Source organism: Macrotis lagotis, chromosome X (assembly GCF_037893015.1).
Source record: "Macrotis lagotis isolate mMagLag1 chromosome X, bilby.v1.9.chrom.fasta, whole genome shotgun sequence".
In the NCBI taxonomy this organism is placed as follows: Eukaryota; Metazoa; Chordata; class Mammalia; order Peramelemorphia; family Peramelidae; genus Macrotis; species Macrotis lagotis.
The window spans coordinates 629,180,423-629,204,367 of NC_133666.1; the positions used below are offsets into that span (position 1 = coordinate 629,180,423).

The following is a 23,945-nucleotide window of genomic DNA, read 5'->3' on the forward strand; positions in this document are numbered from 1 at the left end:
ATAAACCACTTCACCAATCAACTAGTTTTCTCCTCTGAGTGGCTTGGAATAGATGACCTCTGAGGCACAACTCTAAACCTGTGAGCCTCTGACTTGTTCCAATCTAACATTTCATAGTTGTACAGCTGCAAAAGACCTTAAAGATCATATAGTCTCCCTCCTATCTGAGTAGCAAGGTGGTTAGCGGAATCAAGAAGACTCGTCTTAATAAATTCAAATCTGGCCTAAGACCCTGACTAGTCCTGTGACTCTGAGCTAATCACTCAACCCAGCTTGCCTCAATTTTCTCATCTGTAAAAAGAGCAAGAGAAGGAAATGACAAAGCAATCTAATACCTTTGTCTAGAAAACTTCAAATGGAATTGGACGTGAATGAACAACTATGACAATCTACTCCCTTTGTTCTTGTTTGACAAATGAGAATATTGAAGTTCAGAGAAGTTAAATGACTTGCACAAAGTCAAAAATGTAGTAGAGCTAGGATGAAAATCAAGGTCTTATGATTCTGAATCCAAGGTCCTTCCCATTGCAACATGGTTCATTTCTCTTTGACCCAGTCTAATTTCCTTTTCCTTGCTTATAAATAAAGACTATAGAAATCTTTCCCAATCCTTATCGGTGTTAGTGCTTCCCCTTCCACCTTCCAAGAGCATTTGCAGCTTTGTTGATATATATATCTTGCTTATATGCGGCTATTTGCCTGTTTTCTCTCCTTTTAGAATGGGAGCACCTGGAGGGTAAGGACAATTTTCACCTTTCTCCATATTGCCAGTGTTTAGTAGGCAGTAGGCACTTGATAAATGCATTTTGACTTGATTTATATACTTCTATTAGATAAAGCCATTTCACATCTTGTCACATTAAAGCCCTTATCGTTTCTGAGTACCTATTTTATCATAACCACTGTTTGTTATATTATAATTGTGCTCCTTCTGGTCTACTTCCAAGAGGTTTTTCTAATATTACATTCTACATTTTTCTTTCACTTAAGGAAAAAAAAGTGAAGGAAGATGGAGGGTGTTAACAGTTCCTGCTATTAGAAAAGGAATGGAAATATTGATAATCATTCTCATTTGTATTGTGCCTAGAGTATATTCACTGGCCTTCTCAAAGTTTAATCCTTAGAATTGCCACACATCTATGGCAGACATACTATTTTATGGATGGCAATTGAGTATCAGAATTTGTTCAAGATCACATGGCTAGTAAACATCAGAGATGAGATTTCATTCCAAGAGGAGTATGTTGGTAAATATTTAACAATTGACTCAACACACTTTTAAAAATATATAGTATTTATTTTCCCCCAGTTGAATATAAAGGCATTTTTTTCATCTTTCCTTTTTTTGGGGTGGGGATGAGGGTTAAATGATTTACCTAGGATCACACAGCTATCTGAGTTTTGGATTTGAACTCATGTCCTGACTTCAGGGCTAGTACTCTATCTACTATACTACTTAAGTGCCTCAAGATAATATTTAACATTTAAAAAAAAATTTGAACTCTAAATTTTCTCCTTCCCACTTTCACCTTGCCTTCCCTAAAAGGGTAAGCAATTTGATACAGGGTACATATGTTCAATCATGTGAAACTTATTCCCATTTTTGTCATGTTGTGAAAGAAGAAACAGACCAAAATGGAAAAAAATGTAAAATAAGAAAGTAAAAAATATTATTCTTTGTTTTTCAGTCATCAGTTCTCTTTTTGGAAGTGAATAACATTTTTCATGAGTCCTTTGGAACTGAATCATTGTATTGCTGAGAATAGTTAAATTACAACACACTTTTAAATTTAATTTGCATAAATGACTAATGAGGAAATATATTTTGCATGACCCCACATGTATAATTGAAATCAAATTGCTTGCGTCCTCAAGGAGGAGGAAGAGTTAGGAGGGAGAGAAAATTTGGAATTCAAATTTTTTTAGATGATTGATTAAAATTTTTTTTCACAATATGATTGGGAAATATTTAACAAAATAAAAATAATTTTTAAAAGTTAATCTGCATTAACATTTATCTATCACTTTTTAAAGTCCAGACAAACAAAAAAATAAACCAACAATAAACCTGATTTGTAGCTTTTGTTGATTTACAATGTATAAATTCTCACACTGAACATTTGGCTATCTAATTTTACAAATCAGGATGAACTGACTATAGTACACCCCACTCCCAAGTCCCTTGCCTCTGAAGTTCTCTGTTGCTTTTAGCTTTTTAATACTATTTTCTTCCCACTCCTCCCAATTACATGTAAAATAATTTTCAATATTCATTTTTATAATATTTTGAGTTTCACATTTTTCTCCATCTCTTTCTCCCCTCCCACCTTCCCAAGACAGCAAGCAATCTGATAAAGGTTATATATGTTCAAGCTTGTTAAATATATTTCTACATCAGACTTGTGAAAGAAGAATAAGAACAAAAGGGAAAAAAACATGAAAAATTAAAATAAACCAAAGCAAAAATAAAGTGGAAATAGTATGTGGAAAACATTTTCCATTATGAATCTTTTGGAATTGTCCTGGATCATTGTATTACTGACAAAAGCTAAGTCTATCATAATTTATCATTACTCAATATTGCTGATACTGTGGAGTATTCTATTTCCATCAAAGAACAAAACTAAAAATAATAATCCCCAGAATTAATATTTTTGAGTTTGTTTGTTTTACAGCCTAACTTGGTCTTTTATTTGATAATTCTGTGGATTTTGAGAGAAAGACTCTCCTCCCTCAACAAGGATGTATCCACCATCCAAAACACAAGGTGAGAAGACACCCAAAATGCGAAAGGTTTTGTAACTTAAGCTTTTGATAAACTACTGGGGGAATCATGTTTATAAAAAGTTGGAAAAATTCTAGAGTAATTCTCCCTGATTATGAGGGAAGAATGGAAGGAAAATTCAGGGAATCATTTTATGCCTGTCTAATGTATAATATAAAACTATTGAGACAAATTCTAACTCCATTTTCATTGAACTGGATTTGGAACCAGAAAAAAAACACGTTGATATCCAATTCTCTCATTTTATATCAGGAAACTGAGATCAGAGAGAAGTTCATTGCCCTAAATAACTCAAGTAGTAAGTAGCTCAGCCAGGTTTTGAACTTCAGATTCAAGTCTTTTCCCATTTGATAGAAACTATAGTTGGAAGGGATTTAGAAATCCTTAAGTCTGGTGGTTTTCATTTTTTTTTTAACATACCATCAGTAAAAACATTTTAAGCACATACCCCCAACATTCATTGTCAGTCATTGAGAGATAGGGTGTTTTGACTGAATAAAACTAGAAATTCTTCCTTTCTTGCTCTCAATCCTTTTTTTTTTATGTGGACAGAACCATTCTTTCCCACTTCTCCTCTTAGGCATTTCCATGAAATTGACTTTTCTGTCAAGCTAATACTTTCAATCTACCCTGGAAAGGATGAAATTCAAGGGGCTTTCTCCCACTTCTTTTGTCCTATTAGCCAAGACAATGGTATAAGGTAGTACCTCAGAATTGTTCCATCTTGCATTTCTCCTATCAATAGTGAGATAGGAATATATATATATATATATATATATATATATATACATATATATGTATATATATATACATAATAGCTTGTATTGTATTTAATAGATTGCATTGCTAACCACAAACTGTAAACTGTTCATAGCTCTTGATTATTTATCAATTGAGGAATGGATCTTATTTTTTATAAATTTGACTCAGTTCTCTATGTGTGAGAAATGAGGTCTTTATCAGATAAACTTGTTTCAATATTTTCCCTCACAGTTACTATTGCTAACTGCATTACCCTCTATCCTATTCATCCTCACCCCCCATTTATTCTTTTCTCTCTCTCTCCTTTCACCCAGTACATCCTTGAAAGTGTTTTGCATCTGACTATCCCCTCTCACAATCTTTTCTCCCTTCTTTCACCTACCACTCCCATGTTCCACCTCCCCATCCCCTTTCTCCCATTTCTTTCCTCTCCTCCTTTCCTCTTGAGTAAGATAAGAGCTCTATAACTAATTGTGTGTATATATCATTTCCTCTCTGAGTCAATTCCAATGAAAGAAAGATTCACTCACTACCCCTTCACCTTCTCCCTCTTTCACTGTACTGCAAAAGCTTTTTCTTGCTTCTTTTATGTGAAATAACTCACCTCATTCTACTTCTTTTCCTTTATCCCTTTTCACCTCTCATTCATTAACTCCATCTTTTTAATTTATTAACCTTTAAATTCAACTCCCACCTATGTCTTTTCTATATATAACCCTCATAAATAAGAAAGTTCATATGAGTTGAAAGTATCATATTCCCATAAAGGGATATAAGTAGTTCAAGATCACTAAGTCCCTTATGATCTGCCTTTCCTGTTTACCTTTCTTATGTTTCACTTATTTCACTTATGTTTCACTTCACTATTTTTAAGACCAAATTTTCTACTCAGTTTGTTCATTTCATCAGGAAAGTTTGAAAATCCCCTATTTCATTGAATGTCTATCTTTTCCCCTAAAAGAGTATGTTCAATTTTGCTGGGTAGTTGATTCTTGGTTGGAATCCAAACACCTTCCAAAATATCATATTCCAAGTCCTATGATCCCTTTAATGTAGAAGCTGCTAAATCTTGTGCTCTCCTGAATTTGGCTCCATGATATTTGAATTGTTTCTCTTCTGGCTTCTTGCAACATTTTCTCCTTGACTTGGGTGTTCTGAAATTTGTCCATAACAAGGCAGTTTTCATTTGGGGATCTCTTTCAGGAGGTGATGGGTGAATTCTTTCAATTTCTATTTTACTCTCTGCTTCTAGAATACTAGGGCAATTTTTCTTAATAATTTCTTGAGAAATAATATCTAGGCATTTTTTTTGGTCATGATTTTCAGGTACTTCAATAATTTTTGAATTATCTATTCTGGACCTGGTTTCCAGGTCAGTTCTTTTCCAATGAGATTTTTCACATTTTCTTCTAGATTTTTCATTCCTTTGGTTTTGTTTTATTGTTTCTTGATTTCTCACAAAGTCATCAGTTTCCCTTAACTCCATTCTATAGCTTAAGGAATCATTTTTTTTAGGTTTTTTGTTTCTTTTGCAAGGCAAATGGGGTTAAGTAGCTTGCCCAGGGCCACACAGCTGGGTAATTATTAAATTCTGAGACCGGATTTGAACCCAGGTACTCCTGACTCCAAGGCTGGTGCTTTATCTACTATGCCACCTAGCCTCTCCAAGGAATCATTTTCTTAAGAGAACTTTTATATCTCCATTTAAGTTTGGCCAATTCTGCTTTTTAAGACATTCTTCTCCTTTTAGACTACTTTTTCTATTTGATCCATACTAGTTTTTAAGTTGTTATTTTCTTCTGTATCTTTTGCATTCCCTGTATCAGACTGCTGACTCAGTTTTCATGATTTTCTTGCATTGCTCTCATTTCTCTTCTCAATTTTTCCTCTACCTCCCTTACTTGAATTTCAAAAATCTTTTCTGAGCTCTTCCATGGCCTGAGTCCAATTGATGTTTCTTGGAGACTCTGGGTGTGGAAATTTTGATTTTGTTATCTTCTTCTGAGTGTGTCTTTTGATCCTCCATATGACCATAGTAATTGTTTATGCTCAAATTTTTTTCTTCTATTGTTTGCTCATTCCCCCAGCCTATAACTTGATTTTAACTCTTTGTAAAGTGAGCTTCTGCTTCCACAGTGGAGGACACACTGTCCCAAGTTTTTGAGGAGTTTGGCCTCCAAGGACATGTAAATTTTCAATTACTTCAAGGCCTTGTGAGAGGTTATGACTACTGTACTGGTCTGTGGACAATCACAAGAACTCTTTTCTACCCTGGAACTGTGACAAGGGCTCCCACTCTCCTAAGACAGTAAACTCTGTTATTCTTCTACTCCTTTTCCTGAGACTGGGGCCCCAGATTTTGATCCAGTTCTGAGCATGGGCAAAGCAACAGAGTCCTGCAAAGAGACCTCTGCAGTTTCCCTTGATCCCCTTACATGTGTTGAATGAATGCTCTAGAAGCAGCTGCCAGGTGGCTCCTGAGGCCTGTTCCTGGTCTTCTGGGATAGGGTCCTTAGGCCTGTGCTGGACTGTGTTTCACTTTCACCAGGATGCATGAGACTTTTCCTGCTGACCTTTCAAGTTATACTGGTAATTTCTGGGCTCAGAAGTCTGGAAACTGCCACTACTGTCACTGACCCAGGAACCCCATGAGCTGTTCCTGCATAATTAAAGCATTTACTTGGGTGCAGTCTGGGTGGTACTACAGATCCTTTCCAACTCCAGTGTAATAGACCCTTCCTGTGGATCTTCCATATTATCTTGGGATGGAAAATTGTTTCATTCAGTCTTTTTGTGAGTTCTGCCATTCTAGAATTTGGCTAGATTCATTGGTTAAGTAGTTTGGAGGAGAGCTCATGGGAGTTCCTGCCTTTACTCTGCCATGTTGACTCTATACCCCATATATGTATATATCTAATGTCTATTTATATTTGTTCATAATAGTTTTCTGTAGGGCTTAGTTTGAATATCACTTTCCACATGAGGTCTTTCCTGATCCAATTCCTTTCCCCACCACAAGTTGTTGATTCCTTGCTCCTAAAATTATCTGGTATTTACTTTGTATATACCAATTATAGAATATGCTTTATAGTATATCTATATCTATATCTATATCTATATCTATCTATCTATCTATCTATCTATCTATCTATCTATCATCTATCTATCTAAAATTAGGTTTTTGCAAGGCAAATGGAGTTAAGTGGCTTGGCCAAGGCCACACAGCTAGGTAATTATTAAGTATCTGAAGCTGGATTTGAACTCAGGTACTCCTGACTCCAGGGCTGGTGCTCTTTCCATTGTGTCACCTAGCCACCCCTAGAATATATTTCTTGAAGGAAGTTACTTTCATTTTTTTCTGTAGTAGGTGATTAAATAATGCTTTCTGACTGCATAGTTGATTGATTGTCCTTTGTCAATATTTTGTTGGGTCCAACACCCTCCACTGGTTTCTCCTAGTGATCATCTGATACATATTACCATGTTTCTCTCTTGCTACTGGCCTATCTTTCCATCATTTCCACATATTCTAGACTCTGCGCTGATTGGTTAATTCTTGTAAGACCTCTGTAGCTCAATTCTCTTATTCAGACTGTTCTTTCTATTGCAACCATCCAATTCTTGAATGAAGTGGTTGATGTTGTTGTTGCTGTCCAGTTATTCAGTCATATCCAATTCTTCATGACCCTGCAGACCACAGCATGCCAGGTTTGTGTACCTTCTACTATTACTTCTACTATCTTCCACTGTTCAAATTCATTTACATGGATTCCAAGATATTATCTATCTCATCCTCTGCCATCCTCTTTTTCTCTTGCCTTCAGTTTTTCCAACAATCAAAGTCTTTTCCAAATGAGTTCAGTCTTCTCATTATGTGGCTAAGAAAAATGGAGGGCACTCCAATAGGCCCAATGCATCCCTAAGACTGCCATATTTCCTTGGTCCCATCCCTTCTTTAAGCCACTTGGTTGTGAGGAGGACCCCCTGGCCATCCTTTTACTTTTTTCCTCTTTTTCCTCAGTGACAATCTTGATCTTATTGGATGTGCCTGCCCTTCTTCAGTGTTCTCACTCATCTCTTCAAGATGTAACCACTTCCTGACCCTTAGAGGATTGTGAGGCAAGAATAGACAACCTCCTACTGTCATTGCTTTAGTTTAGAAACCAGTTGTGTTGGGCAGAGGGAAGCTTCAGTCCCTTTTTTATTCCTATGCCCTGATTGCTCATTTTAGTCACTCCCCTGTGATATATAGCGCCCATGTCAGAAATGTCTGCTCTTGTAACAAACATAATATTCACAATTTAAACCTTGAAGGACCCTTAGATAGCATCTTATCTAACTGTTCATTTTTCTGATCAAGGTCTGGAGAGGTGATATTACTTTTCCAAGGTGTTTGGAGGCAACAGAAATTTTTACATTTTATTTTATTTTTTTCATTTAGTATCCTGACCTTTAAAGCTCTTGCTCAGTTCTTCCTCCTGGGATGCACCTGGAGTCTTGGTTTGTTCCTGACTGAATCTATAACTGAGCCAGCCCAGTCCATCATTGTCTACACCTTTACTATCACCAGTTCCCTACAAGGCATTTACATCTTCTTGGTTCACTGTATCCTCAATCGCCAGGTAAACAATCCAATGTTATTTGTCTCACTAGCTACAGCTAAAGACCTCCTTTATGGTGGTTGGTGGTTGTTGCCTCAGTTTCCAGACCTTTCTTCTTTCTGGGTGCCTGTAGGCAAGATGCTCCTGCCTTTTTCTGACCATGTGTCTAAGGGAACCTGAACTTTCTGAACTCTTGCATATTATCAATTTTCTATCATCTAACAAAAGCCTGAGGTTGCAGGGAGTTGAGTTAATTCCTCCTTTAAGGAACTTAGATCTCTCAGAAGAACACAGGACACAGGAGATGCTTTTTTCAAAGGGGCCATTTTGAAATGTTTGTGGTTAACTTCCATACAGCACATTGCCTTTGCTTTGCATGCAGGGAAGGTGACAAAATGGGACTAACATATTTCTAGAATCACAGAGTCTATGAGTGTAAGAGGACCTCAGAAGTCACCCAGTGCAACCTGCTGCTTGACCAGCAGGTCCCTTTAGCACATACATCAGCATGTGCTAAATGCTGCTGAGGGAGCACACTCCCTCCTGGTTTAATTTATTCCATTTGGATAAATTCTAATGCTACTACAAAGATCAGACAGCAACCAAATATCACAATGTAACAGCCACACCAGAGACCTAGATGGTACCTACTTGCATAAGATTAGAAAAAAATCATATTTTAAAGAAGAGGAAAGCAAAGTTTGCTAAGGAAAAAAAAAACAGTGAGCTTGACCATAGAGAATCAGAGAAAGAGAAGAGATAAGGCATTATTGTTTCATTGGTACCATCCAGAGGCAGCAAGGTATAATAAACAGAGCCTTGAATGTCAAAGATCTGTTTCTGAATCAGAGTTCTCATTCTGAAGTCCTGGAAGAAATAAGTACATCAAAGTTCTGGGAAGGATTTATCTCTCAATTGTCCTATGTTTTCAATCACCATTTGGGGGACTTTTCATATCAAAATTTCTTCCCCCTTCCCCTCTTTCTTCTCTCTCCTCCCCCTCTCCCTCTCTCCAGTTCCCTTGGGATAAGACCCTTCTCTTGCAGTGTGTGCCTCCAGTACACAACCCAATACCTGACATATATAATAAATGTAGCAAATGTTTTTAAAAATTAATTAATTTATTTGTGATCTTGTTCTCTGGGTGAAGTTGAGACTAGATTAGGGCTTCTTAAGCTGAGGTTTGTGAACTCTTAAAAGAAATTTAATAATTGCATTTCAATGCAACTGGTTTCTTTTTATTTTTTACATTTAAAAATACTACTCCGAGAAAGAGTCCATGGGATTTCCTAGACTGAAGGAAGAGAGAGAAAGAAAGAAAGAAAGAAGCAGAAAAACAAAGAAAGAAAAAAGAAGCAGAGAAAGGAAGGAGAAATAAAGAAGCAGAAAAAGAAAGAGAGGAAGAAAGAAAGAAGCAGAGAAAGAAGCAGAAGAAAGAAAGAGTAAAAAAAGAAGCAGAGAAAGAAAGAAGCAGAAAAAAGAAAGAAGTAGAAAAAAGAAAGAAAGGAAGAGACAAAAGCAGAGAAAGAAAGGAAGAAAGAAGTAGAAAAAGAAAGAAAGAAAGGAAGAAAGAAGCAGAAAAAGAAAGAAAGAAAGAAAAAAGAAGCAGAAAAAGAAAGAAAGAAGCAGAAAAAGAAAGGAAGAAAGAAAGAAGCAGAGAAAAAAGAAGCAGAAAAAGAAAGAAAGACAGTAAAAAAAAGAAGCAGAGAAAGAAAGAAAGAAACAGAGGAAGAAACAAAGAGAGAAAGAAAAAGAAATAAACATTTTTTAAATGCCTGTTGTATGCCAGGGAGGAGTTGCTAATAGTATCCACGTTTTGCAACTGAGGAAACAGAGAAAGACAGGTCACACAGAGAATAATTGTCTGAAGTCAGATCTGAACTTCAGTCTTCCCAGTTCCAGGTTCAACACTCTCTCTGTTCTGTCATTTAGCTGTCTCTAGCTAGAGGTCCATGACACCAAAAAAAAAGTGAAGAATTTCTCATCTATGAAATCTCTAATAACTCTTTGTCACATAAGACCTATGCTCCATTAAATTATTATCTCTATCTATTCTAAATTTTCAGGTCCAGGAAGAATATAGGAAGTGGTTTAAGAGGATCCAGAAAATAACTGAGACAGAGAATAGTGATGCACTCTCTGGTGTTACTACTCACAGCAAGGTGGTAAGACCTCCTCAGGACCCTTGCACCATTTATCTGATCAAAACCTCGAGCCCCATCTCCCTTGGCCTCCTCACCCCTTGGCTTGCCAAGAAGAGAAAGTTTTGCTTGATGAGTCATAGATGAATTCCTGTTCCCTGTGTGAAGCCCAAACTAGAAATGCTGGAAACCCTTAGCCAAAGTTTGAATTCAACTGAGTTTTTCCAAAGATTTGGGAGGGATTAACAAGTAAATCTGTTCTTCCAAATTCTATGCATTGGAAGATAATGACCTCAACCTATTAGATCATCATACCCTTGAGTTCACCCTTCCTCAGGATGCTGTTGCATGAAAACAAAACCAATATTATTGACTCCTAAGGGCCTGAGTATGAGGCAATGATGTGTTCCATACTTGGGTAGCTTCCACACACATTGTCTTCTCCTATAGATATGCATAAATAAACTTGCCAATGCCCAAACACAGAGATGACATGTTAACTGAGTATAAAGCATTTCAGATATACTCTTACCATCACCCTTAACTTAAGAATGAGTCCAAGATTAAAAAAAATTTCTTTCCTAGGGAGATTACAAGACTGAAAAGGACACTGTATCAATGGTACCCTATGCAAATCTCCTAAAATGGGAGTAATTCTCTTAAAAAGAGATTTCATTAATACAATGTAGTCTCCTTGCAGGGGCAGGTAAATGAGTAGAGTAATAGGCCTGGAGTTCAAATCTAGCCTCAGATTCTTACTTGCTATATGACCATGGGCAAGTCACCTAACCCCACTGGCCTGTTTTTTTTTCCATTTGAACAATAAGCTGGAAAAGAAAATGGTAAATGACTCTAATATCTTTACCAAGAAAACCTCAAATAGGATCATGAAGAGTCAGACATGACTGAAATGACTGAATAACAACAATTTTTTTAAGAGTCAAGAATTATCTGGGTACTCTCAGGAGTTACGGACTCATTGATCATATCTATCTATCTATCATCTATCTATCTATCTATCTATCTATCTATCTATCTATCTATCTATCTATCTATCTATCTATGTGTCTATCTATAGTCTTCCTTGACAGTCAGGAATTATGTTATTGGTTATGTTGTTGGAGAACCTGTGCTGGATTATGCTATACTATCCATGCCATCCTTTGGCATTACCTCTTGGCTAAGGTCGCACAAAATGAAATGGTGGGTTTGAGTTATAGAATATTGATAGACGGAATGTTTTGCTTCCCAGCACCAGAAGAAAGACTCTTTCCATAGCTTTAATCAATCTGTAGGAGCAGATGAGGAGAAGAGTGACTGAGTGCAGTTGGGTGAAGGAAGTTTCTGCAAACTTTTTTTGTTTGTTTGGTTTTTTGATTAAGTGACTTGCCCAAGGTCACACAGCTAGGTAATTCTTGCTGAGGCCAGACTTGAACTCAGGTCCTCTTGACTCCAGGGCTGATGTTCTATCTACTGTGCCATCTAGCTGCTTCTCCCCACGTGGGAAATTTCTGGATAGTTGGAGTTGTTCTGGGCCAAATCTAATGCAGGTCAATTCAGTGAGTCAGGCTTAGAATTTCAACATAATGAAACAATCGTGGACCACAATAAAAAAAAAATTCCTTACAATTAAAGATTGAAAATGGCAGTAATTTCTAATTTAAATGGACTCTGCATTGATTAGTCAGAAAGCTTTTCCAAAGGGGAATGGAAATTCCACAAATCCTCCAGCCTGCCACGTCCCCATAATAGAGCATCTTGAGATTGTCTGATGTCTTGAGAAACTCAAGTGTCTTGCCAGTAGGACATATCCTGGCCCCCTAGACTAACTGGATCCTAAGGAGAAAGTTCTTACCCCCTTAAAGGGAAGCCAAACCAATATACACCAAAAAGATGTCACTTCTACCACAGTACTGGAAGGGTTAGTGTGTAGGAGAAAATCAAGTGTATAAAGAGAAGTGCCCTGTGAGTTATGTGGGTTGGTTATGGTTTTGTTAACTGTCAGGGTTCTCCTTTCTTGTGTGGCTACTCTGCCATGCCACATTTCAAAGTGCAAAGAACCAGCAATGCTTCAGTGACACCAGGCCTATATAGCAGGTTTAGCTGAACTTGCCTTCCTGTTTCTGGAGATCTGTGTCCCCAAGCTGAGAAACTGCATATAAGAATGAATGTAGATAGTACAACATAATACAGCTCATGACCTAAAAATTTACAACATCTTCAATAACATAATTCCTGACTCTTAAGGAGACTGTTCTTATTCTGTCATGTCTGATTCTTCATGACCCCTTTGGAGTTTTCTTGGTAAAGATACTGGAGTGGTTTGTCATTTTCTTCCACAGTTCATTTCATAGATGAGGCCAATAGGGTTCAGTGATCTACCCATAGCTAGTAAGTGATTGGACTCATATTTTTTTGACTCTATGTCTGTTGCTTTATGCACTGCATCCTCCACTCCAATCCCTACGCTCTGCCAAGGTGGTCCCTCAAGGAGACAACATTGTGATTAAAAAAGTCTCTTTTTTGAGAGAATTGCTCACGCTTTTGAAAATCTGAATAGGGTGTCACTGATAATGTGTCCCTTTCAGTTTTTCAACCTTGCTAACTCCCTAGGAAAGAAATTTTAGTGACCTTGGACTCATTCTTAAGTTAGAGGTGATGGTGAGGGAATGTCTGAAACCCTTTATGCACAGTTCCATTGTCAACTCTGTGTTTGGGCATTGGCAGGTTTACTTATATGTATCTTCTCCCTTGCCCCCACCTTACCCTTATGCCTTGATGCATATGGTGGTCTGAGTTGAGAGGAGGTGGCATTATGTGTGGCAGTGTCTAGGTATGGAGCCTATCACTGCCTCAGGTTCAGGCCCTAATTGAGGATCTGTTTTCATGGTTTACTTATGGATATAGAATAGGTATTGGAAAACTGAATTTGAGAGAGTAAGATGTAATTATGAGTATTAGATACAAGCTAACAACTGTTCTGTGAGCCAAATACTAAGGAAAATAAAAATATATATAAGTAGTTAGCATCAATCATGACAGAAGATTTAGAAAAATAAAATTTCAGTCCTCAATACTATTTAGCAATGTAATCTTAGATAGAAGAGCAATTGAACAGAATCTTAAGTACCAGATGAATCCTATTTTCTCCTAGAGAAAATCGGAGGGTTTCATAGTTAATTTCATGGATATTTTCAACATCTCTTTCCTTCTCTTATTTTCCCTTCTCTAAGATTGAAGAACTGGAAAAATCTCCTGAATTCATTGAGAAGAGAAAAAACACTTAAGTTCTAAACTTGAAGACACCCATCACTCACATCCTGTTCCTAAAGGGACCATCTGAGTAATTGGATCCTCCCATGTACTCAAAATACAGTGTATACTAGCTATGTGTATTGTTGTTGGGCATAAATAAAACAATTCTTTTCATCAGTAGCACACTGAGTACCAACATGTGCTCATCTATCTTCTGAATATGAGCACTACATCATTAAATAATTTATTACATTCTTAGTAGATATTATGAATGCATTGCAGCCATCAAAGCTTTGTTGATACATCATATGGATCTTGTCCAGATTAATGTGTCAATGAATAAAAGGCTTTGCAATAATAAATAAAGAGCATGATAATGTTATTGCACTTTTGGATGACTTGTTCAGAAATATTCATTTATTCATTGTTCTTTAAAATTAATGGAGACTTTAGCACTTCCTCTTTCTCTTCAGTCAATGAAAATGTACGTATATTTTTAAATTATGAATTGAGTGAAATGGACTGAGAGCAATTTTTTCTAAAATATAAAACCTAACATTGATTCATATTTTAAAAAGCAACTGGTATTTTTTTAAAATATGCATGATTCAGTCCTTGTTTTATTTGAATCCTAGTAAGGTCAGCCAGCAACTCTACTCTGCTTTAATAATGTCTGTGTTTCAGCTAGCCCAACCAGTATTATCAACAAAGCCTGGATATGGGATGCTTCAATTTTTCTGACAGCCATTCAAAATTACTGTAATGATTTCAAGTCATATAATATCTACATTTGATGTCACCTTGTGGGACATTGCCCACAACTCAATCTTCCTGACAGGAACAATAGATTAGGCTTTGATGGCACTAGGTTCTTCTACTCTTTCTTCTTTTCCCCCCATCTCTTTCATCTTCTTTCATCTCCTTTGCTTCCTTCACCTCTTTCTTTTCCTCATATTCAATGAAAACCAGATAAGAATAATCATAAGAAAAGTCAGTCTGTTGTTCTTTTAGGCTTGATTTTTTGATAGACTGATTTTTCTTTTTTTCTTTTTTTAAGAAAAGCATTTTTGCTTTGAGAAATAAAGGAAAAAAAGTTGGCAGGTTGGTTTATGTTCTCTAGGGTCATGGAAATCTTCTTTGAGATGACTTCATACAATCACAACTTGGCATGGTACTTTGTTGTTATTGTCAGAGTGTGGGGGGGTTACATTGGTCAGTTTGTGTTGTTTTTGCTATTGCTACTGTTGCAACTCTTGTGGTTGTTATTTCTATTGGAAAGAGGAGTTAGAGGTTTAGTGTTGGTATGTTGAAGGTTTTAGTAGAAGCAATGCTAGTTATTGGTATAAATTCAAACCTCTTGATTTTTCAGGTTAGGAAAGAATGGCAAAAAATACAAGTTAAATGTTATTTAGTAGCAAAAGGATATTTCTTATCTAAAAAAAATGCTGAAAATACTTAGATTCATTTTTCCTTCCTTGAAATCTTTCAAAATAGGTTATGAAACCATTGACTTCATATATTAAGCTTATGGGGTAGGGCATGATGTAATAGCAAGTGTGTTGGATTTAAGAGATAGCAACAAACACTGAACCTTCAATTTTTATACTATAGGGAACTCCTTTCTGGAGGGAATCCTTTCTATTGGTTTGAGAGAACAACATCTTTTCAATTTATAATCCTAGGTAGTTCTCTGCAATCTAGATCTTAAATTCTGATTTCTCTCCCATATATAATCACAATGTCTCAGATCCCAACCAAATGTAGAACTAGGCAAGTTATTTAACTACTTTAAACCTACTTTCATTATCTGAACAAAAGTGATATTAACATTTGCCTACATCACATGGTCTTGGTGGGGTGAATAGGTAAGATGATCCCTTGGAGACCTTCCCTAGTTCTGTGATTTTAGGGTGGCAGAAGTCACAAAAAAGATGAAGTGAAAAAATTTTCCAGCCCAAGACAATTTAGAAGGTATGCAGGAAAGGTTTTCTGCACCTGGGTGAGGGGGCACTTTGTGCAACATAGACCACACCAATGCAGACCCATCCCCAGCATATCAGGAGCAGACCTTGGGAGTTATTGAATCAGCAGTAGCCACTGCTGCTTTTAGAGATCTAAGTTCACAGAAATGCTAGGGAGGTTGAACAAGTGGTCAAAAAGGAAATAAAAAGGGCTCTCTTTGCTACCACTGAGGTAGGACTTTGTGGTTTTTCCCATACTTGGATCTAGGTTGCAGTCCTGAGTGGCAATCCCAAAGGTGTGCCTGGGCCATAATGGAGCAGGGTCACTCCTTACAAGTCCAGAAAAGAAAAGAGTGCCTGTGGTCACTCATAAACAGCATAGATCAGGAAAGTAGTGAACACCTTTCCTTTGATCATAGCATCTAGAAAGAACTGAAAAATTACAGGCTCCAAGAAGTATCTCTGACAACAGCTGCATAAAATCCCTGATGTATAGGACAGTGTACTTTCCATCTAGAAGCAGGAATCAAATTTGAATCATGACAAATCATGAAGACTCACAGACTCAGATAATATCAGAATTGGAAGGGACCACAGATGCCAATTTATCTAACCTATAACTAGATAGATTCTTTTTTTTTTAAATACCCATTATGGGACCACTTAGTTTTTGTTTGAAGAGCTTCTTCCTGAGACTTCCCATTCCATTTTTATACATACAGCACCATTTTGAAAATCTTTCATTATTCAGACATTTATAATTCATCCTTTTAATTTTTAATCTATTACTTTTAGTCTGTCTTTAGTGAACAAAATAAATAGAATGACTCTTCTATTTATCAGTCATCTATAAACATGAATTTAACTATCCCATGTCAACTATATTGACTTCTCTATAGAGTCATCCACAATAGTTTTACATATCTAAATGACATGAATTGAAGATTAGTTACCTATATAGTTACCTTTGCTTTATGCCCTTAAGTTTGTATTGACATTGAAAAATCTTTGTTTTGTTTATTAATTTTTCCCCAGTTACATGCAGAAATATATTTCAACATTTACTTCCAAAACCTTAGGTTTCAAATTCTCTCCCACCCCACTCCTCCTCATTGAGACATCAAGTCACTTGATGTAGGTTAAAAATGTGTAGCCAGGAAAAAAAAAACATTAATACAATAGTTATATAGTAAAAGAAAATACAACCCCCCTCCCCACAAAAAAAGAGGAATCACAAGAAAAATAAAGTGGGGAAAAAGTATGCTTCAATCTATATTCACACCATCAGTTCTGTCTTTGGAATGGATAGCATGCTTTATCATAAGTCCTTCAGAGTTCTCTTGGGTCACAGCATTGCTGAAATAAAGTAGGTCATTCACATCTAATTATCCTGCAATATTGCTATTACTTTGTATAAAGTGTATTTTCCATTTCATCTGTGCATGTAAGTAAGCATGCATCTTGTTCATCATTGCCCATTAACAGAACAACATTTCATCAATTCATTCAATCACATACCACAATTTGTCCAATCTTTTCCCAACCTCTGGACATCCCCTCAATCTCCAGCTCCCCACTACCAGAAGAGAGTGGAGATAAATATTCCTATATATAAAGATTCCTTCCTTTCCATATTTCATCTCTTCTGGAATATAGACTTGGCAGTGGCACTAGTAGGCTAAAGAGTAGTCATAGTTTTATAGCAGTGTGAGCATAATTCCAAATTGCTTTACAGAATTATTGAATCATTTCACAACTCCTCCATCAGTGCTTTCATGTCTCAATTTTCCTCCATCCCTTCCAACATTTGCTATTTTCTCTTCTGTCCTATTAGTTTATCCAATAGGTATAAGGTAGTACCTCAGAATTTTTCCAAACCGCATTTCTCCTATCAATAGTGAGGTAGGTCATTTAAAAAAATATTTAAATAAATTGATAGCCTCATCTGAAAACATTTCATATCTCTTAATCATTTATTGAGAGGATAATGGTTCTTATTTTTTTTTTTATAAATTTGACTCAGTTCTCTATGTTTGAGAAGTGAGGTCTTAGTCAGAGAAACTTGAATCAATATTTTCCCCCAGAGCTGCAATTCCTAGCTGTATTTCCCTCTATTCTATTTCCCGTACCCCCATTTATTCTATTTTCTCTCTCCTTTCACCCTACTCCTCCTCAAAAGTGTGGTGCATCTGACTGTCCTCTACTGTGATCTTCCCTCTTTTCAATCACCTACTTTACTCCTCCACCCCCATACCCTTTCTCCTATTTCCCTGTAGGGTAAGAGAGATTTCTTTACCCAATTGAAGTGTATTTGTTATTCCCTCTCTGAGCCAATTCTGATGAGAAGACTACCTCACTCCCCCTCACCTTCACCCTCTTGCACTAAACTGCAAAAGCTTTTTCATACCTCTTTCATACCTATGTGAAATAACATCTATTCTAACTCTCCTTTCCCTTTCTCCCGGTACATTCCTTTCTTTCCCATTAACTCCATCTTTTTAATATATTATACCTTCAAATTCAACTTCCTTCTATGCCTTGGCCATATATGCTCATAATTACCCTAATAAATGAGAAACTTCATATGAATTATCAGTATCATTTTCCCAAGCAGGATTATAAGAAATTCAACATCATTAAGTTTTATCAATGATTTTCAACAAATCTTCTTCATGATTTGTACTTCTAATACACCCTCTCTATGCTTCTCCTGAGTTTTATACTTGAATATCAAACTCCCTGTTCAACACTGGTCATTTCATCTGGAAAGTTTGAAAGTCTCCTATGTGATTGAATGTCCATCTTTTCCCCTAAAAGAATATGTTCAGTTTTGCTGGGTAGTTGATTCTTGGTTGGAATCCAAACACTTTTACCTTCCTGAATATCATATTCCAAGTCCTATGATCCCTTAATGTATAAGCTGCTAAATCTTGTGTTATCCTGATTGTGGATCCATGATATTTGAATTGTTTCTTTCTGGCTGTTTGCAACATTTTCTCCTTGACTTGGGTGTTCTGAAATTTGTCGATAATATTCCAGGCAATTTTCATTTTGGGCTCGCTTTCAGGAGGTGATAGGTGGATTCTTTCAATTTCTATTTTATCCTATGCTTCTAGGATATCAGGGAAATTTTCCTGGAGAATTTCTTGAAAAATGACTAATGAACTAAGTTCTTCTTTTGGTCATGACTTTCAGGTAGTCCAATAATTTTTCAAAGTATCTCACCTGGTTCTGTTTTCCAGGTCACTTGTTTCTCCAATGAGTTATTTTACACTTTCTTCTAGTTTTTCATTCTTTTGGTTTTGTTTTATTGTTTTCTTACTTTCTCACAAAGTCATGAGCTCCCCTTAGCTCCATTCTTCATTTGAAGGAACTATATTCTTTGGAGAGCTTTATATTTCTTTTTCCATCTGGTCAGGTATGCGTTTTTAAAGACATTTTTCTCTTCATTGACCTTTAGGACTGCTTTTTCCATTTGACTCAAACTGGTTTTTAAGATACTATTTTCATCAGCACTGTTTTTTGCATCTCTTTCACCAAGCTGCTGAGTCAGTTTTTAATGATTTTCCCACACTGCTCTCAATTATCTTCCCAAATTTTCCTCTACCTCCCTTACTTGATTTTTAAAATCTTTTTTGAGCTCTTCCATATCCTTAGACCAATTCACATTTTTATTGAAGGCTTGGTATTCTTTGGGAAGACTTTGTTGTCTTCTTTTGAGTGTATATTTTGATCCCCCATAGGACCAAAGTAATTACCTATGGTTGGATTTTTTTTTCTTCTGTTGTTTGTTTATTTCCCTAGCCTATGACTTCATTTTAACTCTTTGTTAAGTTGGGGCTCTACATCCAGGTTGTAGGATAGACTCCCATGCTTTTGAGGGATCCTCCCCACCCCAGGGATTTATAAGTTCTCAATTCCTACAAGGTCTTATGAGAGGTTATGACTACTTTCCTGGACTGTGCTCTCATCTGTTGATGACCACAAGCATTCCTTTATATCCTGGAACCATGAGATGTGTCCCTGTTTTGCTACCTGGATCTGGTAGCAGATGGGTGAAGCAGCAGATTTCTGCCTGAGGGCTAGCAAAGAGACCTCTTCAGTCTTCTCAAATCCCTTACAATCTGTATATGAATGCTCTGGAAGCAGTTGTTAGGTGTCTTCCTGTCAGGTGGTTCCCCAGGCCTGCTCCTGTTCACCTAGGGTCTGATCTGGCTTCATTGGACTGGGTCCACTCTCACTCTGGTGTGCATAGTTATCCTGCTGATCTTCACAATTAGAAATCTCTGGTCTGAAAAGTCCGAAACCATCTTCATTGCTATGGACCCAGGCACTCCATGGTCTGCTCCTGGATGGCTGGAGCCATTTTACTCCACACAACCTGGGAGCTATGGACCCTTTCTAACACCAATATAACAGACCATTCCTGCAGATCTTTCAAGTTATCTTTTGCTGGAAAATTGTTTGGCTTAGTCTTTGCCCAAATTTGATTTAGAATAGATTTTGATTACAATTTGATTAGAATAATTATTTAAAGGTATTTGAGTGGTTTGAGGTAGAGCATAGGAGTTCCTGCCTTTACTCCACATCTTGGCTCTGCCCCAATCTTGAGAAATCTTGTAATACCCATGTTAAATACAGTGAAAAAAAAAGTCCTGCTTGACCAATAAAGACAATGATTCATTAGCCCTAAAGAATGAAAAAAATGCATCAGTCTGTAAGTAGCTTTCATGGGGAGCTTCAGAGCTTTATTAATTACAACACCAAAGTTCCTATATGAAGAGAATGTTGGGGGCGGAGTCAAGATGATGTCATGAAGGCAGGATTGTTGGGAGCTGCTCAAGTGAGTTTGGGTTAAAAGTCAGTTATGACTAAAATACCCAGTCTATGGTGACCCCCAGGCTGAAGACTTTCCATGGAACTCTGCTGTGATAACACAAGTGCATCATGAGGTCATAACTGTGACCTCACTTTGTGAAAGCCCTGTACCTGAACTTCTTGACCTGGGTTACATCCTGCTAGGTTATGTCCTCCGCAAGTTAGAGAAACATCATTGTTTTATCCTGTGTGCTAATTTTGTGGGTGTTTGCTATAAAGAACTGTCTGGTACTATCAATAAATGGCTCTTCTAGTTGTCCTGCTAGCATCCCCACCCGAGTTTACTCATGGTTCTTTTCTCTCCTGAGCTGAATTAATCCCCTGGTGGATAGGGGAACTCAACACAGGATTTCCCTGAAACTCCTTCCTCCCAAAACTCCAAAAGCTGTCAAATTATTACTACAGCCAAACTTTAGGTGGACAGAACCCACAGAAAGACTGAGTGATGCAATTTCTCAGTCCAAGATAACTTAGAAGTTCTGTGGGAATGGTGTGTTTCACTGGGACTGGGGTTTGGGGAAAAAACCATGGCTACATCACCAGGAACAGCTTGAAGGGGTGTTGAGAGAACTCTGATGCACCAGAGTGCAGGAGCACCAGCCTCAGAAGAGCCCTGCATTGAGAACCTGCAGCCGGAATTGGAAAAGCCAGCCAACACCTCCAGAACACAGTCCACAGACAGTAAAGGGGTAGGGAGAGATTGCAGAAATTTCTCTGCCCTCCCTGGGGCAGGACTCTGCTGTTTTCCCACACTAAGTTCCAGGTTGCAGTTTGGGCTTCCATACTAAGATAGCAGAGCAGGGATCCTCCTCACAGCTCCAGGGCAGAGGGGAATGCCTGTGGTCATCTACATATCAAAGCACAGGTAAGAGAACATAAGACCTTGAAGGAATAAAGGTCCCAGTGGGGTGTTGCAAAAAATCCCCCAAACCTCTGAAGTACAGTAAATTAGTCTCAGGCTGAGGAAATGAGCAAACAACAACAAAAAAGAAGAATTGGACCAAAGAAAATTACTTTGGTCCTATGGAAGATTCAGAAGATGCCAAACTCAAAAAGTCTATTTCCAAAGCCTCTAAGAGAAAAAGAAAGTGGACTCAGGCTATGGATGAGCTCAAAAATACTTTGAAGAACAATTAAGGGAGGAAAAATTGGGAGGAGAAATGAGAGTGATACAGATAAATCACGACAACCAAATCAGCAGCTTAGTGAAAGAAATACAAAAAAAAAACCCTAAAGAAAATAATATGTTAAAAACCATTTAGGCCAAATGGAAAAAGCAAAACAGAAGGCAAATGAGGAGAAGAATGCCTTAAAAAGCAAAATTGGCTAGCTGGAAAAGGAGATGAAAAAATTCTTTGAAGAAAATGCAGAATGGAACTAAAGAAAGTTGATGACTTTGCGAGAAATCAGGAAGAAATAAAACTTCCAAAAATTAGAAGAAAATGTGAAATATCTCATTGGAAAAACAATTGACCTCAAAAACAGATCCAAAAGGAATAATTTAAAAATTATTGGGCTACCTGAAAGTCATGACCAGGAAAAGAGCTTAGACTTCATTTTTCAAGAAATAATATAGAAAAATTGCCCTGAGAACCTAGAAGCAGAGGGTAAAATAGAAACTGAAGGAATTCTCTAGTCACCTCCTGAAAGAGATCCCAAAAGAAAAACTTCCAGGAATATTATAGCCAAATTCCAAATCTCCCAAATCAAAGAAAAATACTAAAAGTTGCTAAAAACAAGTAATTCAACTACTGTGGCTCTATAGTCAGGATTACATAAGATCTGTCAGCATCTACATTGAGGGCTCATAGGGCTTGGAATATGATATTCCAGAAGGCAAAAGATCCTGGTTTTCAACTGGGAATCAACTACTCAGCAAAACTGAACATCATCTTTCAGGAGAAAAGATGGACTTTCAAAATGAAATAGGGGACTTTAAAACTTTCCTATTGAAACAACCAGAGTTGAACAGAAAGTTTGATCTCCAAGTACAGAACTCAGGTGAATCATAGAGAGAGTGTACAAGATGGACTAATTATGAGGAACTTAATGATGTTGAACTGCTTGTATTCCTGCATGGGAAGAAGATACTGATAACTCATATGAACTTTCTCATTTATAAGAGCTGTTAGGAGCAACTATAGACAGGGCACAGGAAGGAGTGGAACATAATTTATAATATAGTAAAAAGATGGAATCAATGGGTGATAAAGGAAATTACTGGGAGGAAGAGAAAGAAGAGGAAGAAGAGGCTAAGTATTTCATGTAAGAGTCAAGAAAAAGTTTTTTTCTTTTTTTAATTTATTTTTATTAAAAATATTATTTGAGTTTTACAATTTCCCCCCCAATCTTACTTCCCTCCTCCCACCCCCTATTGAAAGCAATCTGTCAGTCTTTATTTTGTTTCCATGTTGTACATTGATCCAAATTGAGTGTGATGAGGGAGAAATCATATCCTTAAGGAAGAGACAAAAAGTCTAAGAAATAACAAGATCTGACAATAAGATATCTGTTTTTTCCTAAATTAAAGGGAATAGTCCTTGAACTTTGTTCAAACTCCACGGCTGTTTATCTGGATACAGATAGCACTCTCCTTTGCAGACAGCCCAAAATTGTTCCCGATTGTTGCACTGATGGAATGAGTGAGTACTTCAAGGTTGAACATCACCTCCATGTTGCTGTTAGGATATACAGTGTTTTTCTGGTTCTGCTCATCTCACTCAGCATCAACTCATGGAAATCCCTCCAGGCTTCCCTGAAATCCCATCCCTCCTGGTTTCTAAAAGAACAATAGTGTTCCATGACATACACATATCACAGTTTGCTAAGCCATTCCCCAATTGAAGGACCTTTACTTGATTTTCAATTCTTGCCACCACAAACAGGGCTGCTATAAATATTTTTGTACAAGTGATGTTTTTACCCTTTTTCATGATCTCTTCAGAGTATATGCCCAATAGTGGTATTGCTGGGTCAAAGATTATGCTCATTTTTGTTGCCCTTTGTGCATAGTTCCAAATTTCTCTCCAGAAAGGTTGGATGAGTTCACAGCTCCACCAACAGTGTAATAGCGTCCCAGATTTCCCACAACCCTTCCAACAATGATCATTATCCTTTCTGGTCATATTGACCAGTCTGAGAGGTGTGAGGTGGTACCTCAGAGAAGCTTTAATTTGCATTTCTCTAATAATTAATGATTTAGAGCAATTTTTCATATGGCTATGGATTGCTTTGCTCTCCTTATCTGTAAATTGCCTTTGCATATCCTTTGACCATTTGTCATTGGGGGAAATGGCTTTTTGTTTTAAAAATATGATTCAGTTCTCTGTATATTTTAGAAATGGGACCTTTGTCAGAATTATTAGTTGTAAAGATTGTTTCCCAATTTACTACATTTCTTTTGATCTTGGTTACAGTAGTTTTATCTGTGCAAAAGCCTTTTAATTTAATGTAATCAAAATCATCTAGTTGGTTTTTGGTGATGTCCTCCAACTCTTCCTTAGTCATAAGCTGCTCCCCTTTCCATAGATCTGACATGTGAACTAGTCCTTGATCTTCTAAT

The 23,945-nt window shown here is 37.0% G+C and overlaps 1 protein-coding gene across 7 annotated transcripts in view; it reads left to right on the forward strand.

Moving 5' to 3' along the window:
• Positions 1–16,233, forward strand: part of LOC141500474 (adhesion G protein-coupled receptor E3-like) — a 39,872-nt gene extending 23,639 nt beyond the window's left edge. For 2 of the 7 annotated variants that reach the window (XM_074203658.1, XM_074203656.1), the window contains exons 13-16: positions 2,676–2,767; positions 7,989–8,169; positions 10,215–10,313; positions 13,523–16,233. In XM_074203658.1, the coding sequence (XP_074059759.1) occupies positions 2,676–2,767; positions 7,989–8,169; positions 10,215–10,313; positions 13,523–13,576 (426 nt within the window). In that variant the 3' untranslated portion in view covers positions 13,577–16,233. Of the gene's footprint in view, positions 1–718; positions 1,248–2,675; positions 2,768–7,988; positions 8,170–10,214; positions 10,314–13,522 lie in introns of those variants that run through there. The other 5 variants (XM_074203661.1, XM_074203660.1, XM_074203659.1 and 2 more) reach the window with 4 other exon arrangements.
• Positions 16,234–23,945: the final 7,712 nt, after the last annotated feature.